The 26,906-nt window shown below is 41.6% G+C and overlaps 1 protein-coding gene across 1 annotated transcript in view; it reads right to left on the reverse strand.

Annotated features, from left to right (window-relative positions):
• Positions 1–26,906, reverse strand: part of LOC124595302 (PDF receptor-like) — a gene marked incomplete at its 3' end in the record, with an annotated part of 401,917 nt that overhangs the window by 246,414 nt on the left and 128,597 nt on the right. The window contains exon 2 of the mRNA XM_047133989.1: positions 5,162–5,544. Coding sequence (XP_046989945.1) covers positions 5,162–5,258 — 97 coding nt within the window. The remainder of the gene's footprint in view (positions 1–5,161; positions 5,545–26,906) is intronic.

The raw sequence follows: 26,906 nt of genomic DNA on the forward strand, positions 1-26,906 counted from the left end.
GTATATTGCTCCCTCCTACATATATCTCGCGAAGAGACCATGAGGATAAAATCACAGAGATTAGAGCCCACACAGAGGCATACCGGCAATCCTTCTTTCCACGAACAATACGAGCCTGGAATAGAAAGGAGAACCGATAGAGGTACTCAAGGTACCCTCCGCCACACACCGTCAGGCGGCTTTCGGAGTATGGATGTAGATGTAGATGTAGATTTCTGGTCAGATGAGTGTAGGGTAATATCATCAGCAGCAGAAAACAGTATACCTGAAGTCGGATGCGTTATGAAAAGGAAGATAGGGCAGAGAGTGTGTTACTGCGAACTGTTGGGTGATAGATTTGTTATCAGAATCGACAGAAAACCAACACAGACGACGATAGTTCAGATATACACGCCGACCTAGCGAGCTGAAGATGAAGAGGTAGAGGTAGAGTAAGTATATGAGAATATTGAAAGAGTAATACATTACGTATAGGGAGATTAAAATCTGATAGTCATGGGGATATGGAATGCAGTTGTAGGGGAAGGAGTAGAAGGAAATGTTACAGGAGAATATGGGCTTGCGACAAAGAATGACATAGGAGAAAGGCTAATTGAATTCTGTATAAATTTCAGCTAATAATAGCGAAATTCTATTCAAGAGTCGCAAGAGGAGGAGGTAAACTTAGGAAAGGCCAGGTGAGACTGGAAGATTTCAGTTAGATTACATCGTAGTCAGGCAATGATTTCGAAATCAGATATTGGATTGTAAGGCGTAATGAGGAGCAGATCAAGACTCAGATTACAATTTAGTAGTGATGAAGAGTAGGCTGTTTACATTGGTGTGTAGAATGTATGAGTATGGCGACATACCATCCGATTTCCGGAAAAATGTCATCCACACAATTCCGAAGACAGCAAGAGCTGACAAGTGCGAGAATTATCACACAATCAGTGTAACAGCACATGCATCCAAGTTGATTACAAGAATAATATACAGAATAATTTGAAAATAAAGTTGAGGATGTGTTTGATGACGATCAGTTAAGCTTTAGGAAAGGTAAAAGCATCAGGGAGGTAATTCTGACGTTGTGGTTGATAATGGAAGCAAGACTAAAGAAAAATCAAGACGTGGTAATAGGATTATTCGACCTGGAGAAAGCGATGGACACTGTAAAATGGTGCAAGATGTTCGAAATTCTGAGAAAAATAGGGGTAAGCCATAGGGAGAGACGGGTAATACACAAAATGTACAAGAGCCAAGAGGGAATAATAAGAGTGGACAACCAAAAACTAAGAGCTAGGATTAAAAGGGGATAAGACAGAGATGTAGTGTTTAGCCGCTACAGTTACAATTGTACATCTCCAAAGCGATGATGGAAATAAAAGAACGGTGCAGGAGTGAAATTAAAATTCTAGGTGAAAGGATATCAACGATACGATTTGCTGATGACATTGCTATCCTGAGTGTAAGTGAAGAAGAATTACATGATCTTGTGAACGGATTGAACAGTTCAATGAGTACTGAATATGGAATCGAAGAAAGACGAAAGTAATGTAAAGTAGCAGAAATGAGCACAGCGAAAAACTTAACATCAGGACTGCTTGTAGATGAAGTTAAGGAACTGTACAACCTAGGCAGTGAATTAACCAATGACGGATGGGGTAAGAAGGACATCAAAAGCAAACTAGAAATGGCAAAAAGAGCATTCTTGGGTAAGAGAAGTCTACTAGCATCAAACATAGGGCTTAATTTGGGGAAGAAATTTATGAGACTGTACGTTTGGAATACAGCATTGTTTGGTAGTAAAACATGGACTGTAGGGAAAATCGAAACATAAGAGAATCGAATGATATGAAATACGGTGCTACCGACGAATGTTGAAAATTAGGTGGACTGATAAGGCAAGAAATGTGGACATTATGCGCAGAATCGGAGAGGAAAGAAATATGTGGAAAGCACCGACGAGGAGAAGGGACAAGATCATAGAACATCTATTAAAAGATCAGGGAATGGCATCCGTGGTACCAGAGGGAGCTGTAGAGGGCACAAACTGTAGAGGAAAACAGAGACTGAAGTACATCCAGCAAACAGAGGACGAAGATTGCAAGTGTACTCTCAGATGAAGAGGTTTGCATAGGAGGAAAAAGAAGGACGAAGATGACTTGCTGTTGATTTGAACATAGTTTGCGATTTCTTTAAGAACTTTATACTACACATTTCCTTCCGTTGTTGGTGGTTATCTTAGACAATATCTCCTGATAGAGTAGTAGAACTCCATTTATCTTGTTACATAGATTAGCAAATGTTTTGAGTTCATGGTGTCTTACGGCTTTAATGTAGTTGATAAACGACATTTGTTTTGTACATAAAGACAAATCTGCTTGATTTCCATTGCCTTGAAAGCAACGAGCTTTTATATCTCATGAAGCAAACCTCCTCTATGGCAAGCTTTATGGTTTTCATGTTCTGAGAGGAAGTATTATTAACCAAAACAAGAAACACTTATCTACTAAACATGGGTTCTAAAAGGCATACCTTAAGAGCTATGGACACCTGTTCAGTTGAAGAAATGTGTTCCACATCAGTGAAGATGAATAAGTACTCATAGCTCTTAAGACATGCCGTTTAGAGCCCAGTTTACTTCACATTTTTGTCTTGTTTTGGTGCATAATACGATCTATGAAAAAAATCGAAGCAAAGAGTTTGTAGTAGAATAGAGCAATTTCACGGTATCGATAATGATGAAATGCTCATAGTCTTTAAGGCATACATTTAAGAATATGTGTTTACTGGTGTCTTTTGCTTCGAATCGTCGCTCCTGCCATATCCATTAATACTGTCCACCCCGCGTGTGACATTCTGCAATTTCTTAACAGACCAGTATCGAGTATATGTTCGTCATCAGTGGTTCCATAGAAAATTCATAAAATAGTCCATAGTAAATACTACAAGCGTTCGAATGTGTCAGACTGTTTGAAACTTACTAATATTTTACTTTTAAGCCGTCATACAAGCTTTTGCATGTTGTTGCTGTTTTTTTTGTGGTCTCAAGTCCAAAGACTGGTTTGATGCAACTCTCCATACTACTCTATCATGTGCAAGTCTCTTCATTTCTATCTACTTCAACCTACATCCTTCTGAATCTGCTTAGTGTAGTCATCTCTTGGTCTCCGATGTTTACCCTTCACACTTCTCTCCAGCACTAAACTGGTGACCCTTGAAGCCTTAGAACGTGCCCTACCAACCGACCCCTTCTTCTAGTCAAGCTGTGCATAGAATTCCTCTTCTCCCCAATTCTATTCAGTACCTCCTCATTAATTACGTTATCTACCCACCTAATCTTCAGCATTATTCTGTAAGACAATATCTCTTCTTTTTTAAACTGTTTATCATCCATATTTCACGTCGATACATGGCTACACTCCGTACTAATACTTTCAGAGAAGACTTCCTATGCTCGATGTTAACAAATTTCTCTTCTTCAGGAAAGCTTTACCTGCTAGCGTCAGTCTATATTTTATATCCTCTCTGCTTCTGCCATCCTCAGTTATTTTGCTGCCTAATGACAAAACTCATCTACCACTTTAAGTGTCTCATTTCCTAATTTAATATGTAGCATATGTTGTATTAATTTCATATGGTTTTTAGAATATTCTCATATTAGTATAAATCAGGCAAATCATGCTTTATAATATGTGCCAAATTTTGTTGTCAAAACACGTAAAACTCGATGAAACGATCCATGTTATCCAAGAAAATCCTTGGAGACATTGCCAAATGGAGAGAGTGGAAGTATATGGATATATCTCACTACTTAAATCTACTTTATCACGTAATTATTTTGTTTTTAGCAACCAGAATCCTGGACAAGACAAAGACCTTTCACTGGGAAATTGTCTTGCTGATTCTCTAGCAAATATTTTCACCAGCGCAAACAGATTTCTTCACTAACAGACAGTGTTACCGAAGATATGTCGATCAACCTCTAGTCCTAATCAGTGGAAGTGAAGAAAAAATAGGTATAATGTGAACAACAAAGCCTAGTAATTCGGAAAGAAGATACAGCACATAACTTCAGCATTTTCAGAAAACTTACGATACAAATACAGTGATCCATAATAAGTGAAGTGACAATGAAACCTATTTTCGATCTTGAATTAACAGAATTATAATTGTCCACTAAGTCAAGACAATATCAATTCAAAAATAGCCACACTTAAAACTACAGCACACAACAATGGATATAAACCTACAAGAGTTCTTACCGAAATAAACAAAACGAGTACAACTACGTTGAAAGACGAAATTACACTTAAGGGATTCAAAATGAAGAGCAAGCCAAAAATATTGTTTTACCATTCTGGTAACAAATATTAGATAAAATCCAACACGCTTTACGAAAAAGAAATCTAAAAATTTGATGCAAATCAGAGAAGATAGTAATAGCACGAACATAAATTACAGTTGAATATCCAACTAAGCTTCCCAGATCAGGAGTTTGGAAAAAGACTGCTAACAAAATATACATCGGTCAAAGAGGGAGAAATTTTAAAACGACGTTCCGAGAGTACACGAACAGCGAGAAAATCGCGAAGCAACAGCCATGGTACAATGCATCTCTGTTCTACACACGACTTACAAAGGTAAAAATCTAAACATTCATGAGGAAACGGAAATTTTTACTCACATTATAAAGATCCGAGTGGTATTCTAAACGAACAAACCGACGCAAAAAAGCAAACATTTTATCGATAATTTTACAGATATCGCTGACCAAAGACAATGAAACTATATAACTAAACATATAATGGACTTAATATTGTTTATATTTACATATGTTACATTTACGTTAACTATATTTTAATATATTTACTAGTAATGTGAGAAACACAGACTGTACACATTACCTAAACCAAAGAAATATTGACCGAAATCTTTGTCACGTTTGACAACAAAATTGTCGCTTACATTATAAAGCACGCAGAGCTACTGCCGTAACACAAGCACAAGCCATTTGCCACTATGGAGGACACTGGTACAAGTACTTATAGGTTGAACATAAATGCTAAATGCGGCTAATACTGGCTAGAAGGGATTAATAACAATAAAACAAAAAAACAAAAACTAAGAGGACACGCTGAATCGCCTCATACAGAAAGTAAATACTGTATAGACTCACCATTGGGTAGAAAGAAGTCGCGGTACTTGGATATGCAGTCATCGAAGCTGGTGTTTACCACCACCTCAGAGACGCCGCTCTCCGACTTCTCTGCCATTCGTCACTGCGGGGATTGACCTCGTGTGCAGACAACGAAGTCTGCCGTTAGGACTGCCTCACGTAGATCCATCCGCCTTCGCACTCTTCTCTAAGGGTTTTCTTGATCAGCCATACGGCTGAAGTACACGTCCGTTTCTACAGCGTATATCCTGCGCAGTTTCAGGCTTGCCATAATGTCTTAATCACCTATGCGTATGTACTGAAACTCCAGAGTCCCGCTTCTGTTGCTTTGGCTGCAGCTGACGTTTCTTTGACGTATGAGAGGAGTGAGAGCGTCGTTAAATCTGAAACAAAAAGAAACGTCGACATTCAGAGCCAGGAATTTCGTCGGTGCATGAAGCTAGAAAGCCCAGAATGGAGGTCTTGCGAAAGCGTACACCATGTGATCTTCTTACGTGGGTCGGCTCTCTACATAATCATCTTTGTGGATAGAGTGCATTACACTGCCAGCTAATGGAAGCCTACATAGCGTAACAAAATGGTATTAGGTTCGCTCCACGTAAATGGACAGAATTCAGCGGGCTATGTACTTATACCACAACGCCAGGACAAGCCGCTACAATAAATCGGTTGAATCTCGATATGTGTACTGCATCGAAAATATCGGTACAACAGCGAAAACGTTGACCGTATGTGTTGAGTCGTTACTGTTGGTCCTCAAGCTTACATTCAGTACAATTCAGTTCTGCTTTGGGTTTGTTTTACCGGCATTGTTTGTTCCGTGTTCAAGTTGATGTACATCATTGTGGATATGTTTACTGATAAAGAATTGGCTGACATGCACGTTGTGTATGCGTTCGTTTAAGCAAGTGGAACGTGGTACAGCGACACCAGGGAGATCTGATCTGCAACAATAGCAAGCACGTAACAGGAGCGTGCAAGTCAGTCGATGGTGCGACACTATACGTGCTGTCGCGTTAATGCAGTTCGATATTTTGAATAATACCTCTAAGGGAAGTGTTTTGGTTTTCTTACGAACTGTGCTGTGCATCGACAGAACGCAGCGAACGCGCTGAGATAAACCCTACATGTTTCCTCTTAGGATTGTTGCACTTGTCTCATTTGTATGTACATTTTGGTGACTTCATATTACGGGTTTTTCATTGTTCTGACGGCAGTTTCGCTGAATCAACGGTAATTGGTGTAACGCGCTTTTTACGTCATAATGAAATTATTATTGTGTGGCGAGCCATAAGAAACCTTACACGCCTGATAACAAAATACTCTGAAAACAACATCCAAAGTTTTGTCTGTTAAGTTTTTGTTCATCTTGTATTACGTGTGTGTGTGTGTGTGTGTGTGTGTGTGTGTGTGTGTGTGTGTGTGTGTGTGTCTGTGTGTGGGTGAGTGGGTGGGTGTGGGAGGGAGGGTTGATGAGTGGGTAGGTAGGTGAGTTCCAGCGCTGCCAAGGAGTGCCTGGAGCAACTGGAAACAAACTTGGCACATATATGAGTTAGTAACAAGAGATAGCTACTATTTAACTAAGACAACCCTAGCACCTCTATTCTCTGGAGTGGCTGTAGGGACTCATGGGATATAAGCATAGCTCGCACTACTGGAGAAATTCCAACCAAACTTGCGAGATGTATGATGGAGTAAGAGACCCTTAGCACAGTTAGGGAGACGTGTGGATATGAATGGGCTGACATCTAAATAGAATACGAAGCATTATGAATAGGAAACCAACCACCATGCGTAGTCAGCAGTTTTACGACACATGATTTTTTCTACCACTGTTTTGTATAAACCAGCTTTCAGCTGTTAGGGCGACATCAGGTACAAAGATAAAGTGTTTTAACTGTAAACTGTGGGAGAGATAGATTCATCAAAAGAGTCTCTCGGTTGCTTGTCAAAGCTTTCAATCATTAGCATTCGGTATGAAACTAAAGTGAAAAGAGCCATCTCGATAAAAATGTAAGAAAATACTACCTAGCTTAGAAAAAACTAATGACACGTTGAGTTAACGAATTACGCAAGAAAGTACAGCAATTTTTCAGAAAAAAATTAATTCATCAAAATGCAATAAACTTTTGTGAGACTTTCAAGGACTTGACTGAACAACATGATACTTTCGCAAACAAGTATAATATCAGAAAGTAATAATATTGCAAGTATACATGATGGAAATGCAAATGTGTGGCTAGGGCCTCCCGTCGGGTAAACCGTTCGCCTGGTGCAAGTCTTTCGATTTGACGCCACTTCGGTGACTTGCGTGTCGATGGGGATGAAATGATGATGATGGTAAGGACGACACAACACCCAGTCCATGAGCGGAGAAAATATCCGACCCAACCGGGAATCGAACCCGGCCCGTTAGGTATGACCGCTCAGCTACAAGGTGCGGACAGCATACATGATGAGAATAAGTAAATGAAACAACTTTAACTATGCAAAACTTAAATTATGGGACGATACTACAGTAATTGAAATAAAGTAAAATGTGGGGCGCATAGTTAGGAAGGATGATTTACAAAGTGGTCTGGATGGGTTTATTTGTAGTTCCTTGCACTTAGAAATTCTGTGTAAAGGAAGTAGTCTGATAATTCAGAACTAAGTCACACTACAATTTTACTTTGTACTGTTACAGCTGCTTCACTTAGAAGTATAGTCTGATCACGCATCTCAGTTGAAATGTTTTATTTATTTGTAATATTATACTTGCTTATGCCGTATTACCTCCTTCGGTCATATCCTCGAATGTGTCCCTAAAGTATATTTTCTATTACAGAATTTTTTTTCTCTAAACAACTGTAATTTGTTGTGTAGTTCCTTAGTTTAATGTGTCATATATTTTTCCGAAGCTACATGTTTTTATTTCACATTTTTGTCGAAATAGTTCTTCTCACTTTAGTCTTATATGGAAGGTCAATCATAGTCATCTTTGATATACAATTGACTCTTTGACTATACCTGGTTTAGAATTTGTGATTTCACTCCAGTATCACTGCCTCTCCTAAATTTTGCAACGTATCATAGATTATTTGAAATTTTAGCGAATTTCCTTTCTGTAGGATCATTACGTTAGTTTTAAAGTCTCTTATTATCTAATAGCATAATACACAATCAACGATTTGTTTCAAGCAAACCATAACTATACTGAATATTACTCATTACTGAAGAATCAGCACAACGAATTTCGTAAGCAGCTTCTAAGTTTAGTCAGTCTCGTTGGGTACAGGTTGGAATCATAAGTACTGTGACTTCTTTTGAATTAGCTTAGCAAAGAATTATAACCCGAAAATTACTTTTGCCAAAAGTTATTATGAATCAATGCAAGATACATAACATCAGTAGCATCACTGACACAGTTAAGTATGGTAAAATAACAAGAGGGAATCGGAAGAGAAGTACAGTGCAACTATGTAAAGTTAGTTATGCCAGTGACCTTGATGTTTCGGGAAATTGGAACAAACTTGCAAGCTCGTAACGGTGTAATCAGAAAGTATTATGAATAGGGAAGAAGTCAATTGTATTCCACTGATAAGCTATGCATAATACCGATTAGAGGGGATGAGACGAACGGCAGCTACCCCACATCGAGAGGGAAGCGAACGAGAAATTGATATAACCTCACCAGGGAACGCGCAGGCAGAAGGAAATCGGCTTACAGAGATCAGCAGTCAGTAACTGGCAGCAACACTCGGCGTCTCTGAAGAGGCGGGAACGCTGAGGAGGGGCCGGGGGGGAGGGGTGGGGGAGGTGCTGTCGGGCGTACGCGACCCCTCGGTCCCTGCGCAAAATGTCACGGCCGGGCAGGCGATGCGCTCCACATCGTCAATGCCCTGTCACCTTACGGAGGTGTGTCATCCCGACGAATAATTGATCCGTGCTGACACGTAAATCTTCTTCAACGGCAGACGCGTCAAAGTAACCGGATGAAACCTTCGTGTTTTCAATAGTGTGTTAATAATGTACTGGGCGATCAAAAAGTCAGTATAAATTTGAAAACTTAATAAACCACGGAATAATGTAGATAGAGAGATAAAAATTGACACAAATGCTTGAAATGACATGGGGTTTTATTAGACCAAAAAAAAAAAAAAAAAACACCCCATAGTGCTAGACGCGTGAAAGATCTCTTGCGCTCGCCGTTTGGTGATGATCGTGTGCTCAGCCGCCACTTCCGTCATGCTTGGCCTCCCAGGTCCCCAGACCTCAGTCCGTACGATTATTAACTTTGGGGTTACCTGAAGTCGCAAGTGTATCGTGATCGACCGACATCTCAAGGGATGCTGAAAGACAACATCCGACGCCAATGCCTCACCATAACTCCGGACATGTTTTACAGTGCTGTTCACAACATCATTTCTCGACTACGGCTATTGTTGAGAAATGATGGTGGACATATTGAGCATTTCCTGCAAAGAACATCATCTTTCCTTTGCCTTACTTTGTTATGCTAATTATTGCTATTCTGATCAGATGAAGCGCCATCTGTCTAGCATTTTTTGAACGTTTGTATTTTTCAGGTTTTAATAAAACCCCACGTCATTCCAAGCATGTGTGTCAATTTGTATCTCTTTATCTACATTATTCCGTGATTTATTCAGTTTTCAGATTTATACTGACTTTTTGATCACCCAGTATGCATATGCAGACTACAGATGAGAAAGACCGATCGGTTAAAACCTGTACCGGTATTTTGGTTATGAATAATCGGTATTTTTCGGTATTTGTTTGTTCTCCGTTATACCAGGTTTTTAAAATTTTTTTACTGATAGACGGCTAAAGAATACGGTGTACAAAATTTGCTGTAACAGTGGTCCAAAAGTTATTGGATTTGAAATAAAACTTTTTTATAAAACGATTAATATTTATTTAAAAAATTTCCATTGCTTTGAAATATTGGGTTAGGCATTGTATAGCAACTGGCAAAAGCGATGAATGCTATTTCAATAAGAACTGGCAAAAGCTATGAATAATATTTCTATAAGAAATCCGACAGTTAGAACCGAGCTGCAAACACGTGACATGAGAATCAATCCAGCGTTGCTCAGCCAATAACGTACCTGTTTTTATGTGTGGCGCAGGCTATTCGACAATACGTGTATCCGAGCAGAGTACAATAGAAGATATGCACGGGAAAAACGGGCAAACCCTCAGATGTAAAAGCATAGAGATGAATATTGCCATCTGTTGCTGGGTAAAGGAAGTATCAAAATTGACATTGGTCTCACCCCTAAATTTTATTTTACGCTATTTAGGATGAGACCAACGTCAGTTATGATAGTTCCGTCACCAGCAACTGATGGTAAGACTTATGTCTAAGTTTTTAAGTTTGAGGTTTAGCCCGTTTTTCCGCGTATATTATTCTCTCCCCCACCTGGTTTACAGAATAGTTTCTCGCTGTCTTCGCCGAATACTGGTTGTATTGCAGAATGACACTGTCCCTAGTCTGGATGTACTGAACTGCATGGAATTATTGTCAGAAACGGTGGGTATGTTAATGCCCTTCCACGAGGTTACAAAGGAGATTTCTCGAAGCGGGTAGATTACAGTAAGTCTTGAGGAAATACACTTGGATATATCAGTTCTCACATAGTGCAGCCAAAAGACCTATCTCATAAGCTTCTGAGCGGCCTTCATGACAGGAGTGCGATAGTATTACAGAACTCTCGGTTGTGCGGTTCTACACTGTCAGATGTACTGTTTAAAAAAGTGTACATGAACCTCATCATTCCCAGCAAAGTCGTTATATATTTGACCCAAGAGCTAAATAATTATTTGAACGAAATCGGTAAACTTTCACCTTTACTTCAAAGAGAGTAAGCCATATAAACTACAATACCTCTTTTGGTCATCACTTGATCAGGAAGTAGTCAAGAATGGACTAGTGAACCCTAATTGACTATTTCCGAACGAAATAGAGGTTTTGCTTTTGGCATCCTTTAATTTCCACAGTCAATCAGTGATGTTTCGTTTCTTGGGAGCAGAGTAAAAGTTATATGTCAAGCACGTTGTTTGTAGCTTAAAAAACATTTATCATTGGTAGGAAGTTCTCTGGCGTCCGAAACGTCAGCCAATGAATTACATTATATCTGATGAAAGGAGCCAATTTAAATACCATCACATTATAGGAAGAGTATTTATGAACAGACTGGACAATAAATATTGGTCAATGGACTAATTCATTATTGAAATTTTAACTACTATCAGGTACTCGTTATTGCTAAGTGTTGTATTTTGCCTACTATCTAAATTGTTCATTTCATTTTTCGAATAAGCATTTTCGTTTTTGTCAGCAAAATCAGCTGTTTTCGCATTATTTTTACAAAGTAAAAGCGTATATTTGACTACGTAAAAGAGAAAGGAAATTATTGCTACAGTAATAAATCAAAAACTTAACAATTCATTCACTGATTCGTCCATAGTTTCTAATAAAAGTAGGAAACAGCTTGTCTGCCTCCTGTGTCTGCATCGTATGTATTTGTTTGCTTGTAGCTCTTGGAAACAGACAACACGTAACACAGATTGCTGTAACCTCAATCTACACGAATTAGCACTAACTATTCGTAATGCTCTAATCGTGATATGATCCTCGATTACAACATGACTTTTGAGCAGAGTTTCAAAAAATTAGAATCAATAGAGAAATACTGACCATTATTTTTACAATGCAGCTTCTCGCTACTTTTAGAGAAAAGCAGTGAACGACGGACAGACAAAGTTTTCTTTTTCATATTTTGATTCTAAGGGTCTTGAAATGTATAAGGCAAAAACCTAATGGAGCCTTACAATTTTTGAAACTTTGTTCAGCACGAGCGTTTTTTACTGGAAGTAACAGCAATAAAAAACCGAAAATCGGTCATTTCAAAAAAGGGATGTTTTGAGCGATTTAAACTGCCCGGTTAAACTACAGATGAAAAAAATCAGTGCATCCGGAGACCGGTTGTTTCAGCCATAACTGCAATCCCTAATGTAGATTCCACAACGGGAAACATTGTGACAAATATTAAGAATTAACTGTTTCCAGAAACAATAATGATGATAACAGAATTAACAAGAATTATGGTGGCGATGAACCACATGAACCACGCTGATTTTAAAGCTGTGATGCTATCAAACTTTCAAGCAGTGCCAAAACTATTGAAATATTATCGCAAAGAACGCCGTAACAACTACTGTCAAACATTTGATTCCTTCCAGTAAGGGAACAATGAAGATTAATTTTTTTTATAATTTTAAAATCCAATTAATTGTAGTCACATCCTCACTGAAACAAAATAAGCGTGAAAACTATGTACGAATAAGGGTAATAAAACAAACGTTAGCCCTAACTGAAGACAACATTGCAACATAATATCTAAGACAGGAAAAATAAAGTGAGATTCATCTGTCGCCACAATGGGCTAACCTGGAGTTTCTTTATGGGACACATTTGCAATTTAGTAACAAATGTATCAACGTTTCTGAGTTTTGTTTAATCTAAATACACAAAAATATTTGACACAAGTCCGCAGCTCGCGGTCGTGCGCTAGCGTTCTCGCTTCCTGCGCCCGGGTTCCCGGGTTCGATTCCCGGCGGGGTCAGGGATTTACTCTGCCTCGTGATGGTTGGGTGTTGTGTGATGTCCTTAGGTTAGTTGGGTTTAAGTAGTTCTAAGTTCTAGGGGACTGATGACCATAGCTGTTAAGTCCCATAGTGCTCAGAGCCATTTGTCACAAAGTTTGTCAGGTTGGTGCTATTTCTTTTTTTAATAGTCTTAAAATCCAAATAATTATACGTACATCCACACTGAAGCAAAATAAGATCAAAAAATGTGAACTGCGTTAATCAGGGTAATATAACAAAACTTCCACGTACTTGTTTACACAGGTCACAACACTTACATTTAAACGAATTTCTCCAAGTGAGGCAATTATTTCGAACTGTTAGACACTTACGTACAATTTCAGTTGTATGAGAGAAGAAGTCATCCCATATTCAATACAATATTCTGAGATACTGTGTGATATTTAGAAAATAAGCTATACTGCGGAAAACTTTGTCTTTTTCAGTAAATTATTCACAAATGTTTCAGATTTCATTGACAACACGTTTGCTATATTTCCAATTGTTACACTTATTTGTGCAGTTATCTGTGTTATTACATCTACAATCTACAGAGATAAATTTTTCGCTTTCCAGTGGCTGAAGAATTTTTTTGTAAAATTTTGCTCTTACCCATAATGGTCTGCATGTGTAACTTATTTACATCGTACCTTGAGTTAGTCAGCTCTTTAAAGTTATCGGCAGCAGCAGAAAGTTTCGAAGGAACTTACGGACATGTTTTTCCACGTGGTCACTAGCTCAGTTGTAATTGTAGCTTCCATCATTAATAGTAATACCATGCAAGAACACACTGCAGCAGAGGTATGTTGATCTTAATTAAAGTACTAAAGAAGTACTAAAGAAGAGAAAGCTGGAGTGCGCTGTTGTCACTGAGTAAGTCCTCAGTCTTAAAGTTGCCCGCTTTCCGGAAAATGGACATATTAAGCAACATCTACACCTAACGGTGAGGACAGATACGCTAATGATGCAGAGCCAGAGGAAGTTAGCCAGTTAGCCACATTTCGCTCGTCTGCTAGCGTCGGATAAGCGCAAATGACAGTGTACTTGGTCATTTGCTGCAGTTCACAACATGTCTTTCTACCGCCGGCGCAGGATCTGCACTTTACTTCCGAATTTCCAGACTGCAGCGGGTGTGGAGATATCACTCTCAAGCCACACATCAACTCAACCTAAACATTACGAACTGTGACAGTATGTGTGCGGGAGTATATTGTGGGCAAGAGTGTAACGTATGCATAATGCACATAGTAGTGGCAGTTTGTTAGATATATGTACGACACTCAAATCAGTACCATATAAAACTATATCATCGTTTCAACACAAACTGTATAAAACAATTAGAATAGGTTATGATTACTTCAACAAACACTGAAAGACGTTATTTTCTTGTAATATAAACTACATAAGATAAAAATATGATCATATCATCTAGTTCTTGAAATACTTGCATCAAATTTCGAAAGTAATACTGAAAAAATTTTGAAATTACCGCTGTTTTAGGCCAAGTCCCTAAATATGTTTCATTGTAAGCTCACGTAACACAATGTTATTTATTTATAGGCACCTTAGCTAATAGATGGGCTGTTTTCAATCTCTGTTCCTTCAGTTTCTTCATTATTTTCTTATGACTGTAACGTTTTATGCTACTTTTGTTTGAATGTCCTCCAATGTTTGAATTTTCACATTACTACAAATTGTCATAAATTGCATATTTCCAAATTCACCATACATATATGTAGTATGTGATGTGAGATTGTAGGTATTATATGTACAGTCTCAAGAATGCACGCCATACGTAACACACAGGTGTAAGATGGCATGAACTGTGCCCCTTACATGAAGTCATTAAAAATCACCTAACTCACGTTGAGCAAACAGTAGGGTTGAACAAAAATGACTGACAAGGCACAATGCATCTTGTAGAGGGTATAGTATGGACAGATTGGAATAACTAATGTCAGGTGATGGTAATTCACACGACATGAAAACTTTGCGGAAACGCGTCGATTTACTGGAGGCTAGTTTATCCCAGGGAAGTATTCAGAATTGACCATGGCCAGCTGGGGAGCGGCAAAGGGAAGCGACAGTAGGCAGCTTAGGGTGGCTCAACCTCTGAGAAAGTGGCAACGGGGCATGGCCTCCAGCTGCCTTAAGATGAGTGACAGTGAGTGGGTGGTTGACCCCATGCTGGTGTACATGGAAGCAGACGGAGAACTTGTACACCTGTTGATAAGGGTCCATCGTCCCATTTTCAGTGAAACATGTTAGTAAGCCCCACAAAGCTACTGTGGAGTGGTCAACAGAGACCAAAATATGCGTGTTTGTGACTATAGCAACTTCACGCTTAATTCACGGTCCGCAGAGTCTGAAGTAAATCCGGTGAAGAGTGGCAGAATGAAATACGCCGGCCTCCGATGGGAATATAGGACCAAGGAATTTGAAGTACTCTCCTGGGAGTCAGAATTCCAGAAAAATTGGTGTTTTGTGCAGACGCTAACAAAATTTGCAAAACAGAATACATAAAAAGCATGCCACTATGGACTGCTCACATGCATCGAGCTATGATAGCATCAGACCTAGGGCTGCTGTTGCTGTCAATTTTACTTCATAGGTGCAGCAGCTGTCGCTACCTCATTTTGCCCTGTAGTGTTTTACTATGTCCCCTCTTCTCATTCATTGCTGTGCTGTGCCTTTCTTCCTCAACATAACAGTCGGCTGTTATAAAACGGAAATCGGTTATCTCCGTATGCGGGTTACTAAGTTGTGCACTTGTACATAGCTGCAGGCCTTTAACGAAAATACAGAATGCACAAAATGGTCATGCACTTTTTTGAGAAAAACTGAACACTGTGCACATAAGTCAGAAAACTTGTGTACCATACCACAGACTGTCTGACAGGTTATATTATCGTTTCTACGTATTGCTCGATGTTTATCTTTTGGAAGATATCGTGTAACCATTAGATAATATCACAATACCTTTTCAGAACAAATATCGCTATTTAAAGTGTTCTTCATCTTCATTCCCTCAAAAATGAAAATGAACCGTATTTAGGCCCCTTACAACGTGTTATTATCGTCTGTTCTCAGCTAGTACGTGCTTTGTATGTAGTTACATAACTTCCCTTTAATCGTGAAGTGTAGAATGTTGGTAGCTGCATTTTATGTACACCAAACGCCGATAAAATAAATTAAAGCTCACCTTGGTTGAAGGACCTTATTGTTCCACTACAGTGAACTGTTGCTTATGATGTTGTCCAAAGTAGTCTGATTCATGCAATGGTAATACTTTCATACATTTGTTTATATAAATGATGAAGTTTTCTCTAAAGCCTTTAAACGGCAACATGCTTCCTGATGTTATTTGCAGTATAGCATTTTGTGATTGAAATATTGGCAATGATCCATTATCACTACTTTGTTAAATACGTATGCAGAACTCGGTCCAGTATTCAGTATAGATCCCCAAATGGAGGACTGTTTTTATCAGTAAATCGTCGATGTTCTGCATAGGATCACAATCTGTATGTACTGCCTACAAACCAATCCATTTAGTGTAGTCTTATCGAGTTTTTCTTAAAAATGAAATGTACTAGTGGAGATGGCTGGTTTCGACTGCAAATCTAATGCATTCATGGCTTTTTTGGAGAATTTACTCAGGGAACAGTTGATTTTATACTAAACTGGGTGTCCTTAAGCACCGAGTGTTACGATTTGCACACACACTTGAGGGTGAAGCATTGTTTCACACGGTAGCTCTGTACATAAACGTTGCCGCTACTTACACTATGAAGCAATACCAATGAATAAATTTACTTATGCATAAAATGGAAAAATTTAAATGTTATTGTAATATGACGAGTTCAGACCCAGGTACAACATCTATTTTGTTTGCTGTATAGTTTGTTAGGAAGTTCAGAACATTACATGATCCTGTGTGCGTGTGCGTGTCTGTTTGTGTGTGTAAACGTATTAAAGGATTTACCAAAAATGTTATTTTGTTAAATAATCTGCCAGTAACCTTTTTTCAGCACTGACTGAATTGTAGATACACAAAAGACCAATACAAAAAGTATTGACAATGACGTAGTGTGTGTAGCACTGCAGTAAGTGTGATCACTAAGGATGGCGTTTAAATTAGTTCTTGAAGAAGCCGTAATATCGGGTCAATGTCAGTGGGTTTAAGCGACGAGATTAGTTACAGAGGTAAGGAAGTGCTACAAAGTGAGGCTATGAATTTCTGTGCCCTGAGAGGAGCCGACGTTCGTCATTTATATTTACTACTGCGTCCATGCCATGTACTCTGACGACTGTGAATAATGTTTCCCACTCATTCACTGAACCTATCAAGCGTTAGGACTACGACATCATACATTTTCTTAACTCTTAAACACATTAGTCATACCACTAAATTACACAGCTATTACACATTATCGGAAATTCCTTTGTGGCACCAGAATCATCTTCACATGTATCAAAATAATAAATCATAAAGATAAAAATTCTGATACAGTCTACATTAAAGCGCCGCGAAATTTCTATAGGCATGCGTATTCAATTACAGAGACTTGTAAAAGGCAGAATACGGCGCTACGGTCGGCAACGCTTATATAAGATAATAAGTGTCAGACGCAGTTGTTAGATTGGTTACTGCTACTACAACGGCAGGTTATCAAGATTTAAGTGAGATTGAACGTGGTGTTATAGTCGGCACAAGAGCGATGGGATACAGCGTCACCGAGGTAGCGTTGAAGTGGGGATTTTCCGGTACGACATTTCACGAGTGTACCGTGAATTTCAGGAATCCGGTAAAACATCAAATGTCAGACATAGGTCCGGCCAGAAAATATCCTTCCAGAACAGGACCAACGACGACTCAAGACAGTTGTTCAATGTGACAGAAGTGCAAACCTCAGCAAACTGCTGCAGACTTTAATGCTGGGCCATCCACAAGTGTCAGCGTGAGAACCATTCGACGAAACATCATCGATATGGGCTTTCGGAGTTGAAGGTCCACTCATTTACCCTTAATGAGTGCACGACACAAAGCTTTACGTCTTGCCTCGCCCGTCAATACCGACATCGGAAAACTGATGACTGGAAGCATGTTGCCTGGTCGGACGAGTCTCGTTTCAAATTGCATCGAGCGGATGGACGTGTGCGGGTATGGAGAGAAACCTCGTGAATCCATAGACCCTGCATTTCCGCAGAGGGCTGTTCAAGCAGGTGGAGGCCCTGTAACGGAGTAGAACGTGTGCAGTTGGAATGATATGAGACCCCTAGTACGTCTAGGTGATACGTACTGAAGCATCCTGTGTGATCACCTGCATCATTCACATCCATTACGCATTCCCACGGACTTGGGCAATTCCAGCAGGACAATTCTACACCGCAGACATCCAGAATTGCTACAGAATGGTTCTAGGAACACTCTTCTGTGTTTAAACAATTCCGCTGGCCACCAGGCTCCCTAGACATGAACATTATTATCTGGGATGTCGTGTTGCGGCACTTCATCGTGTTCGTCGGGGCCCTACACGATATTAGGCAGGTGTAGCAGTTTCTTTGGCTCTTCAGTGTACATAAACTATCTTAAATATCTGTTTTTGATTGACTCTGGGGAACCCCCAGTACAGGCGTGTGAACTGGTATCAGAGTAATAGGATCCGATTCCATCAATGATCGCCAGCTTCGAACTGGTATGGGAAACGCGGCAAATATGAAGTCTTTCTGTATACATACCATAATAGGAAATGTAGAAAGGCAATAAACTTCTTTTTCGAACGCAAATGGGCACACAGCTATTTTCTAGCAGTCTAAAAGGATGGCTTTGCGTTCAGCAGTATTAGCCTCACGCCATGCGAAAATGTGCCAGACCGGCAGAACAGCTTTCGCGCGTGCTTCGCGTGGTCTAGCTCGTCCATCTAAAGCGCACCTTCCTCCTTTATTGTGACAGCCCGTTCGCGTATTTGCAGCGAGTGCTGACAATCTGGCGTCGCCCCAACCGACTGATCAGCACAGCTTGTGTCTGACGGTGCCAATAGATGATTGCAGATTCACCGCTCGCCGCCTCCGATACAGAGGGACCTAGCGCCAATTACGGGTCGCCTCGGGACCGCGCAGCGGAGCGCACAATCAGCTCCCCTGCCGCCGTCCTCTTTGATTCCAACCCCGCCCCCACCCCTCCCCTTGTAGCGGTCTCGCGCCACATTCCGATCGACCCACAGCTGCCTTCCCTTCCGCAGAGCTCTCCAGCGCTCCCCTGCCCCTTCCTTCTTGCCCCCACCCTCTCCCTCTCGTCCCACTGTCGTCCTTTCACTGGGATTTTCAATACGTCGGTGTGTTTCTGTTGCGCTACTTCTGTCCTTGTGGTCGCCTTGTCTCGCATACCCCTATTACACTTACGAGGTCTCGGCAACCTTGAAGATGAAAAACGTTGCTCCTGTATTTTCATTCCTGCTACCATAATACCAACGTTCGGTGATTAGATAATCTACCGTTTTCCGGTAAATGTCGCACAGTATCACAAACAGCTACTGGTACAGTAAATGTTTCACATCACTAGCATATACTGAAGTTCTAAATATTTTTAGCTGCGGCAAACACAGGCCGCCCGGGTTGGCCGAGCGGTTATGGCGCTACAGTCTGGAACCACGCGACCGCTACGGTCGCAGGTTCGAATGCTGCCTCGGGCATGGATGTGTGTGATGTCCTTAGGTTAGTTAGGTTTAAGTAGTTCTAAGTTGTAGGGCACTGATGACCTCAGAAGTTAAGTCCCATAGTGCTCGGAGCCATTTGAACCATTTGGCAAATGCTGACACCAACCAAGGGGACTTCAAAAGGGACAAGGAGTTGCAAGATCATATGCCCACCTGCGAAGGTCGGGTATAAACTATTGTGAAGTACTTGATCACAGAAGGTTTACAGCATTTCGTTGAAATGCGTTGTCAAAACATTCAGCTGTCTTATTTTGCACAGTGCGACTAGTTTTGGTCATAGTCCATCTTAAAGATTAGCAGGAGTAAATGACAGGAATGTTATACCATGACGTAAACGATTACAAGTTTCTGTTGCAGAACAACCAGTCATACATGTAATAAAAATGGATGTGTGTTTGTGTGTGTGTGTGTGTGTGTGTGTGTCTTCCCCGTCTCCTCCGAAACCAGATTTGGTACATGTATCCCTTACTGTGATCGAACAGTCGATGTGGGGGTAGAAACCATCTTCCTAACAGAGTTCAGCAGATACGACTTTATACACAGCATGATGCACGTAAAATCGCCGCATCGTGCAAGACGTTTAAAAGTACTGCTTTGTGGTATTGATTGTATTCGCAATAAATTTCACAGGCAGTATCCACATATGGCACTGAAGGCACCTACAAAATTATATCATTGTATGACTCGTAGATTAGGAGATCTGACCTCATAAAAACTGAGATACTGAAAAACTGCAGCATCATGCATGAAATTTAAACTTTTTACTTCTTTGTTTCTAATTCCATTTGCAACATATTTCGTAGATAGTATTGACACATGCCGCTGAATGTACCTTCACAGATATATCACTGTACGACACATATTTGGAGATATGACGTCATAAATATTGAGATGCGTGAAAAAACGGCGGATCATGCATGAAGTTTCAATACTTTTATTCTTTACTGCTAAGACACTCCTACAGTCGAGTCAAGTTAAAAAAATCCCTGACACCTGACAGCGCTTTCTTTACCAGCTTTCAGCTGCCACACAAAGCGTACAGATACTGTCCGGGATAATGTTTCTTAATTTTGATACTGTATCGATACATTTGTGTGTATAATATATGAAAAGGAATTTCTTTCGATATTTCACTACAAGTGCAGTTCACTGTTGGTTTTCGTTTCCAATAAAAAACTGACAAAATGAGCACCCAGGCAGTCCCAGGTTTGTCAGCTAGTAGTTAATAAAACTGTCAGCAATATAACAGCAGTACAGTGCAATTATCAGCAGAACGATTATTCACATCGGAAGTCAATAACAAAGTATTTGTGATAATTGCTCTGAACAATTATTATATTGCTGACAATATTACTGACTATTGTTGGCCTGCAACAGCAACTTCTAATCGTTTACATTATGGTGTAATCCTCTTGCCATTTATGCCTGTAAGCTTGAAAATGGCGTATGACCGAAACTAGCAACACTGTGCAGAATAAAAGGCAGCTGAATTTCAAGTGTCAATTATCTGCTAATTCTCCCCATTTGTATGCATGCATTTCGCTCACATATACACTCAGGTGACAAAAGTCATAGGATAATGATAAGCACATACACAAATGGCGGTAGTCTAACGTACACAAGTTATAAAAGGGCAGTATATAAATGGAGCTAAGACTGTTCACATGGAAAGGTTTCCGATATGATTATCTCAACACGACGCGAATTAGCAGACTCTGAACGCGGAATGGTAGTAGGACCTAGACACATGGGACAATCCATTTCGGAAATTGTTACGGAATCCAACATTCCGAGATCCACAGTCTCAAGAGTGTCCCAAGAATACAAAATCTCTGAATTAAATCTCACCACGGATACAACGCAGTGGCCGACGACCTTCAATTAATGATCGAGAGCAACGGCATTTGCGAGTAGTCGTCAGTGGTAGCAGACAAGCAACACTGTGAAATAACCGCTGAAATTAGTGCGATACTTAACGACGTATGTATTTGTAAGGACAGTGCGACGAAAATTAGCGTTAACGGCCTGTGGCAGCAGACGACCGAATCGAGATCCTTCGCTAATAGTGATGTGTCGACAGAAGTGCCGACACAGTGTGGTTTGAGGAGACCGAAATGCACGCTATAAGCTCATGCAGGCTGGCGTGAGGTCTGAAACAGGATACGTAATGAATGCTATAAGGAAAAGTACGTAGCTTCTGGAATACTTAACTTTAATCCATCAGTTGTATACAGCGTTCTTGATGATACAAGTGAGACTCTCTAGAAATGGTTAATGGCGCCTTGCTAGGTCGTAGCCATGGACTTAGCTGAAGGCTATTCTAACTATCTCTCGGCAAATGAGAGAAAGGCTTCGTCAGTGTAGTCGCTAGCAAAGTCGTCCGTACAACTGGGGCGAGTGCTAGTAAGTCTCTCTAGACCTTCCGTGTGGTGGCGCTCGGTCTGCGATCACTGACAGTGGCGACACGCGGGGCCGACATGTACTAATGGACCGCGGCCGATTTAAAGCTACCACCTAGCAAGTGTGGTGTCTGGCGGTGACACCACAAATAGCGCGACATCGCCTGCAGCGCCTCTTCTGGGTTCTTGATCAACCATAACGGTAGCATCCTAGACGACTGGAAAGCCATGGCCGCGTCATATGAGTTCCGATTTAAGCTGTGTGGCGCAGACACCACAAAGCCATGGACCCAAGTTGTCAGCTACGTTCGGCTACTTGGAGACGATTTGCAGCCATTGATCGACTCCACGTTCCCAAACAACGATGTTAGTCACCAGGCCATGGATGTTCGCTATCGGTCTGACGTATATTCTGAGCAATTCGAGCAGTTGATTTGGCCACCCAGATCGCCCGACACGAATCCCAGCAAACAACAAAATTTTATCTATATTTCAACCCCAAGTTATTGTTATTTAAAAAAGTATTATTCTTTCTGTTGCGTTGGCAGAAGAGCCAACACCGTGTTACGAGAGGAGGCCGAAATGCATGCGTTTTAGCTCACGCAGGCTGGCGTGAGGAGGGAAGGACTATCTGACGTGACGTCTGGAACATGACAAGGTTCAAAAATGGTTCAAATGGCTCTGAGCACTATGGGACTTAACATCTACGGTCATCAGTCCCCTAGAACTTAGAACTACTTACACCTAACTAACCTAAGGACAGCACACAACACCCAGCCATCACGAGGCAGAGAAAATCCCTGACCCCGCCGGGAATCGAACCCGGGAACCCGGGCGTGGGAAGCGATAACGCTACCGCACGACCACGAGATGCGGGCGAACATGACAAGGAATTAGAATTCAGAAAGCGGACGGAATTAGTTTGATACTTAACTTTAATCCATTAATGATGAACGTCGCTCTTGACGGTACCCGAGTCACAATATTATCTGTTCAGAAGACATAGTAACTGAATATGGCCCCTTGCTAGGTCGTAGCAAATGACGTAGCTGAATGTTATGCTAAACTGTCGTCTCGGCAAATGAGAGCGTTTGTAGGTAGTGAACCATTGCTAGCAAAGTCGGCTGTACATCTGGGGCGAGTGCTAGCGAGTCTCTCTAGACTAGACCTGCCGTGTGGCGGCCCCCGGCCTGCAATTCACTGAAAGTGGCGACACGCGGGTCCGACGTATACTAACGGACCGCGGCCGATTTAACGGCTACCACATAGCAAGTGTGGTGTCTGGCGGTGACACCACACTTTCTCAGATGTTGCAGATAAAAACAAAACAAAAAACTAGAAACGATGACAAACGAGAAATGCAAATGAGACAAAACATTATGACAACCTACATAATAGATTGTTTGTCCGTCTTTGGCACGAAAAGCATGGCTGATTCTGCGTATCACAGATCCGAAAGCTTGGTGGAAGGTTTGTAGAGGTATGTGGCATTAGACGTCCACGCATAGGTCAAGTAATTACTGTAATTAAAGGGGCCGCTGATTTGCGCCCCATAGCGACCTAGATGGGTTCCATTGGATTTACGTCAGGTGAATTTTGTCGCCGAGACATCAAGATAAGTTCATTATAATGCTCCTCAAACCAGTGTAGCACGGTTCTGGCTCCGAGACATTGACAATTATACTGCTGAAAAATGACATCGCCGTCTGGGAAGCATGAAAGGGTGCCGGTGGTTCACAGTTGTCAGGTTCCATGAAAGCGCAGGAGTATGTCTCCCGTAGCATGATACAGCTCCCACCAGCCTACGTCCGTGTCTCGCTGCACGTTTCGAGCCGCCGTTCAGCTCGTTGTGGCGTTTGTGGAGACGACCAGTGACCTAATGTAGCAATAATGTGATTCACCGAAAGAACCGACACGATTCCACTGATTGGCAGTCGAAAATCGATGGTCTCGTGGCCACTGTAATTGTAACTGACGATGTCGTCGGGTCAACATGTGAACACGTAATGGGGGTCTGCTGCGGAGCTCCATGATCAACAATATACGATCGACGGTGTGCTCCATAACACTTGTGCGTCCACCAGCATTGTGCTCTTTCGGCAGAGAGGCTACGGATCACCATCTGTCCTACTTTGCACAGCAGACAAGCCTCCGAACTCCACCTCCTGTGAGGAGTCGTGGACGTCCAACCATTTAGCGTCACTGTACTTCTACCTCTTTCCATAGGCGCGAACGACAGTAGCAGGTGAACATTGGACCAACTTCAGAGATGCTCGTTCACAGGCTCTGCGTAATGATAATCTTCCTTTTGTCAAAATCGCTTATCTCAATGGATTTTCACATTTGCAGCCCGCATCTACCCTAGGTTGATTTCCTCCTTCCATACGTTTGTTACTGAGTGACATTCCCGTAACGTCACCAGGCGGCATCCAACGTCGGGAGGACATTGCTCATAATGACTTGGCTTATCGGGGAATGTACGATCTGTTTTAAAATATCAGATAACAAATCTTTAAATTTACAGTAACTAAATAATATGTTAGACAGCATGTCCATTCGCCTTTTTCCGTTCCGCCTTTAGGTGTTGCTGTCGAGGGGCAGCTGCTGTCAACACCACAGTCAGTATGTAGGAATCATCATCGCAAAGGTCAGTTCACGGGAAACTATGATAATTCTTCCTATATTTCATTGTCGCTCCAAAACGCCTACCGAATCGGCCCAAAATGTGAAGTGGAGCCATGAGTCTTGTAATTGGTTCGAGACGACCTGCCACGGTCTGCTTTCTACTGCCAACATTTTGGTCTCTCAGAAGCACTTGCGTCCTACATCCTCAGTTATTCATTCTCGGTCCGTTTCCAACGACGCCAGCGCCACAAATGTGTGCCCGTCTCGTCATTACTTTCCACTGCTGCATCCTCCATCTTTTCAACTTCGGTTAGGCCAATGATAAAGTACTCGTTGGAGCCACGTGTAGTATACGTCTGCTCCAGAGTACTGCTACATTTAATGTCAGTGCGCCGTTTGCCTGCACCCAAGTGCTAAATTCAACATAATGAACTTGGCTCTGATAGACCAATATGATGTAGGTCCTCAGTGCTAAAGGCATTAAGCTGCTTTAATTTGATTTTCTCTTATGATTATAACTTTATATGGTTATGAGTAACAGCAGCAGGAAGAAGATAACTTGTCGCTCGCAAGACATAGCAAATAGAAAAATCACCGTTGTTTAAATCAAACGACACGAACGTCATGGGATAGCGATAGAAACGTATACAGATTATGACAGTATCGTGTACACAAGTTAATAATGGGCAGGGCAAGGTTGGAGCTGACATTTGACCTCACGTGATTCGTGTGGAAAAGTTGTCGACGTGATTATGATGCACGACGGGAATTAGAAGACTGTGAACGTGCAATGGTAGTAGGACCTAGACGCATGGGACATTCCATTTGCGGAAATCTTTAGGGAATTCAGCATTCCAGTGTCAAGAGTGTATGGAAAATACAAAATTTCAGGCGTTATTCCTGACCACGGGCAACGAACTTAACGTCTGAGGGCAGCGGCGTTGGCATAAAGTTGTCAGTGCTAACAGACAAGCGGTAATGCGTGAAATAATCGAAAAAATGAAAGTGGCACGTACGAATAACGCATCCGTTAGCACAGTGTGGAGAAATTACGCGATAACGGGCTTCGACAGGAGACGGCTGACGCGAGTGCCTTTGCTAGCAGCACGACATCGCCTGTAGCAGCGCCTATACTGGACTTGTGACCGTATTGGTAGGACCCTAGACGACTGGAAAACCGTGACGTGGTCGTATGAGTACCGATTACAGTTGGTACGCCGGCCGAAGTGGCCGTGCGGTTAAAGGCGCTGCAGTCTGGAACCGCAAGACCGCTACGGTCGCAGGTTCGAATCCTGCCTCGGGCATGGATGTTTGTGATGTCCTTAGGATAGTTAGGTTTAACTAGTTCTAAGTTCTAGGGGACTAATGACCTCAGCAGTTGAGTCCCATAGTGCTCAGAGCCATTTCAGTTGGTACGAGCTGACGGTAGGAGTCAAGTGCTTCGCGGACCCCACAAACCTAGGGCCCAAGTTGTGAAGAAGGCATTGTGCAAACTGGTAATGGCTCCACATTGGCCGGCCGAAGTGGCCGTGCGGCTCTAGGCGCTGTAGTCTGGAACCGCGAGACCGCTACGGTTGCAGGTTCGAATCCTGCCTCGGGCATGGATGTGTGTGATGTCCTTAGGTTAATTAGGTTTAACTAATTCTAAGTCGTAGGGGACTAATGACCTTAGATGTTGAGTTCCATAGTGCTCAGAGCCATTTGAACCATTTTAGAGCTCCACATTGGTGCGAATTGCGTTTACATGTAATGGGCTGTGTCCTCTGGTCCAGCTGAACCTATCATTAACTGAAAATGGCTATGTTTTCTTACCTGGAAACCTTTTGCTGATACTCGTGGACTTCATGTTCCCAAACAACGATGTCATGCCTCTGGCCCACAATTGTTCGCGACTGGTTTGAGGAATATTCTGGGCAATTCGTGCGCATGATTTCGTCACTTAGATCACCCGATATGTACCCCATCGAATATTTATGGGTAATAATAGAGAGTTCAGTTCGTGCACAAATCCTGCGCCTGCAACACTTTCGCAATTATGAGCGGCTATAGGTAGCAGCACGGTTCAGTATCTCTGCAGGGGACTTCCAGCGACTTTCTGAGTCGGTACACCTAACTGCTGCACGATTTTAGGAGGTATACCACCACTTTAGTCACTTCAGTACATAATCACACTCGTTGAGCGAGAATTAATTTCACATGCAGTGCTACATTCCCCGAAAAACTGACCCCTCCACCAGCTACCGCCACCCAGTGGCCTCCACAGTCCTGCCTCCCCGCACCCTCTGACTGTAGCCTACGCCCGGATTTTAGGTTTTCCATCCATCTGTTCGTCAGAGCAAGTGGAACATTACT

Source organism: Schistocerca americana, chromosome 2 (assembly GCF_021461395.2).
Source record: "Schistocerca americana isolate TAMUIC-IGC-003095 chromosome 2, iqSchAmer2.1, whole genome shotgun sequence".
Taxonomy (NCBI): domain Eukaryota; kingdom Metazoa; phylum Arthropoda; class Insecta; order Orthoptera; family Acrididae; genus Schistocerca; species Schistocerca americana.